The sequence below is a fragment of the Penaeus japonicus genome, unplaced genomic scaffold, assembly GCF_977035675.1.
Source record: "Penaeus japonicus unplaced genomic scaffold, GWHDUDI00000001_assembly GWHDUDI00000022, whole genome shotgun sequence".
Classification (NCBI taxonomy): Eukaryota; Metazoa; Arthropoda; class Malacostraca; order Decapoda; family Penaeidae; genus Penaeus; species Penaeus japonicus.
Window position 1 is genome coordinate 8156469 of NW_028234424.1, and position 2500 is coordinate 8158968.

At 47.4% G+C, this 2500-nt stretch overlaps 1 protein-coding gene across 3 annotated transcripts in view; it reads right to left on the minus strand.

Moving 5' to 3' along the window:
- The window catches only part of LOC122249618 (uncharacterized), a 105498-nt gene that overhangs the window by 34878 nt on the left and 68120 nt on the right, over positions 1–2500 (minus strand). For all 3 annotated transcript variants that reach the window (XM_086549426.1, XM_043010676.2, XM_043010675.2), the window contains exon 2: positions 1860–2376. In XM_086549426.1, the coding sequence (XP_086405552.1) occupies positions 1860–2371 (512 nt within the window). In that variant the 5' untranslated portion in view covers positions 2372–2376. The remainder of the gene's footprint in view (positions 1–1859; positions 2377–2500) is intronic.

Genomic DNA, 2500 nt, shown 5'->3' on the forward strand with positions numbered 1-2500 from the left:
CTTATTTACGGGTCGGGAATGATTTTGAGGTGCTGGTGATATCACGCGTTTACTCAGGAGCGCTTCTGTTATTCAGTTCTCCTGTCTAATAGATCTAATAGATCCTAATAGATCCTAGCTTATCCTACCCTAGTCAGATCTAACCTACCGTAAATTAAGGAGTATCGGATGGACCCTAGTGCCTAGACATACTTTTCTGAAATTAATTTAGTGTCAAATTACTCATTAATTGAATTATATCGTAGACGGAATCAACGACTTTCTCTTCTTATCATGATTGTGTTCATGGGAGGAATGATTTTGATTTAGGTAATTCGATGGACAAGGAAGAATTATAATGTCGTTGCATGGGGCAGCAGGTGTTTATTTATTCTATATTATGGAATACGACTTGATTCGTTATTATTTGTACTCGAGTAATATTCGAAGTATTCGAGTAATGTATTCTATCACGAGCCACTAATTGCCTGCTTCATTTGTCAAAATTATGAAAGATGGCAACGCACGGATAATAGCTATTTGATTAGAACATAAAAGGGGGGGGGGAGCTTATGAAACCTTGGGAATTACCATGAAAATGTGAATATTAGTTCGAATGTCTTTATCTATAAGGTTGACCACACACACACACACACACACATACACACACACACACACACACACACACACACACACACACACACACACACACACACACACACACACACACACACACACACACACACACACATATTCCCCTGAGTTTGTGATGAAGTTAAAACGGAACATGACTAACGAAACCACGAACACCAAGAGGATTCCCCCCCCCCCCCCCCCCCAAAAAAAAAAAAAAAAAAGGCGAGACCAAACCGACGCATCAGCCCAGACGCTCATCACAGCCACGCATACAGATTTCACACAAATGTCTCCCCAAAAACAGTGGAATAACACTGTAATGAGCCTGCGACCCGATAGGATCAGTAACCTTTGCTGGCACAGAACCCGGCTGGAGGAAGACAGATTCCATAACGCAGAACAGTTAACGAGCATTAATATTCAGTATCCTAGGTCTGGTTGTATGATCCCTCGCATGCTTATTTCATCGGCGGTAATCGAAGTGTGTCAAAATGTAACGGACGTTTTCGAAGATATATATGCGGTGGGCGCGGGATGGGGTCGCTTTTGGATTCCTTGAGATGCGTTTTCATGATAAGTGGGCGGGTGGCGTGCGATTCGACGGGAACCGTTATAGGGGGGGGGGGGGGGGTCTACTGGTTTTTTTCTCTCTCTCTCTCTTTTTTTTGTCTGTTTTCTAACTCGGTCTTTTTTCTCTCTTATTTTTCTTTCTTTTGTGCTCTGTTCTCCTCCGTCTGTATCTCTCTCTCTCTCTCTCTCTCTCTTTCTCTTTCTCTTCCCCCCGCCCCTCTCTCTCTATCTCTCCGCCTCTCTCTCTCTCTTTCTCTCTCTCTCTCTCTCTCTCTCTCTCTCTCTCTCTCTCTCTCTCTCTCTCTCTCTCTCTCTCTCTCTCTCTCTCTCTCTCTCTCTCTCTCTTTCTCTTTGGTATGAAATGAATCCTCCGATTCTGAGTTATCATTTGAGACATTTTGTTTATCTCGGTAAGTTTCAGTGCTTCATGACAAAAGCTGTAAAGATCATGACACAGACAAGGTCTTGTAGAGTACAATTACACAAGAATTCATGAATGATGTTAATAGTAAACTAAATTAGGGGCTAATTGTATCTTCCGGAAGGATATTAGAAATAAAATGTTTCACCGCGATGAGAGCTATCATTACTGGAATAACTTATTTGTTCGCAGTTACCGCAGATACAGCGACAAATTTGACACTTGTGAATGCCAAGGGAAAGAAGGTACTTACGAGATGAGGAACTTGATGGGCCACGCCAGGAGGCCGTATCTCTCGGGCTCGGAATAGGCGCCGCAGACGGCCAGTTGCGCGCAGCTCCTGGTGTCGATGACGTTGGGTATCCCCGCTAAGGACTCCGTCACTAAGGTAGTGAGTAAGGACTCTTGGTAGGACTCGTCGTCGCTGAGGTCCCTCTTGGACACTCCTCCCTGGGTGGTGGTGTAGATGGACACGGCGAGGCCACCCAGGAGGAAGAGGGCGATGAAGGCGAGGGCGCCGAAGGACTGCAGGTCCATGCCGGCCGCCGAGGTGTCCCCGGCGCCAGGCAGGGTGAAGGAGAAGAGCGGGATGGTGAAGGCCACGGAGGTGTTGAAGGCAGCCGACCGGTCGTAGTTTAGGAAGAAGCGGGCCTGCTGCTCCGACGGCGCGTCGTACAGGTCACGCACGGTGTCCTCCATGTTGGCGGCCTCAGCCCCGCCGCTGCACCCCGCCACCAACACCGCCACGGCCACGATCCAAAACATCACGCCTGCAAAGTGCGACTTGGGTTAGGCGGCGAAAGGGGAAAGGAACACCGGCGGCGCTCCGAGTTCAGAGGAGGGTTAGTTCTGAAAAAGGAGTGGGTATTCACGGATATGTTTGGGGTGATTGCA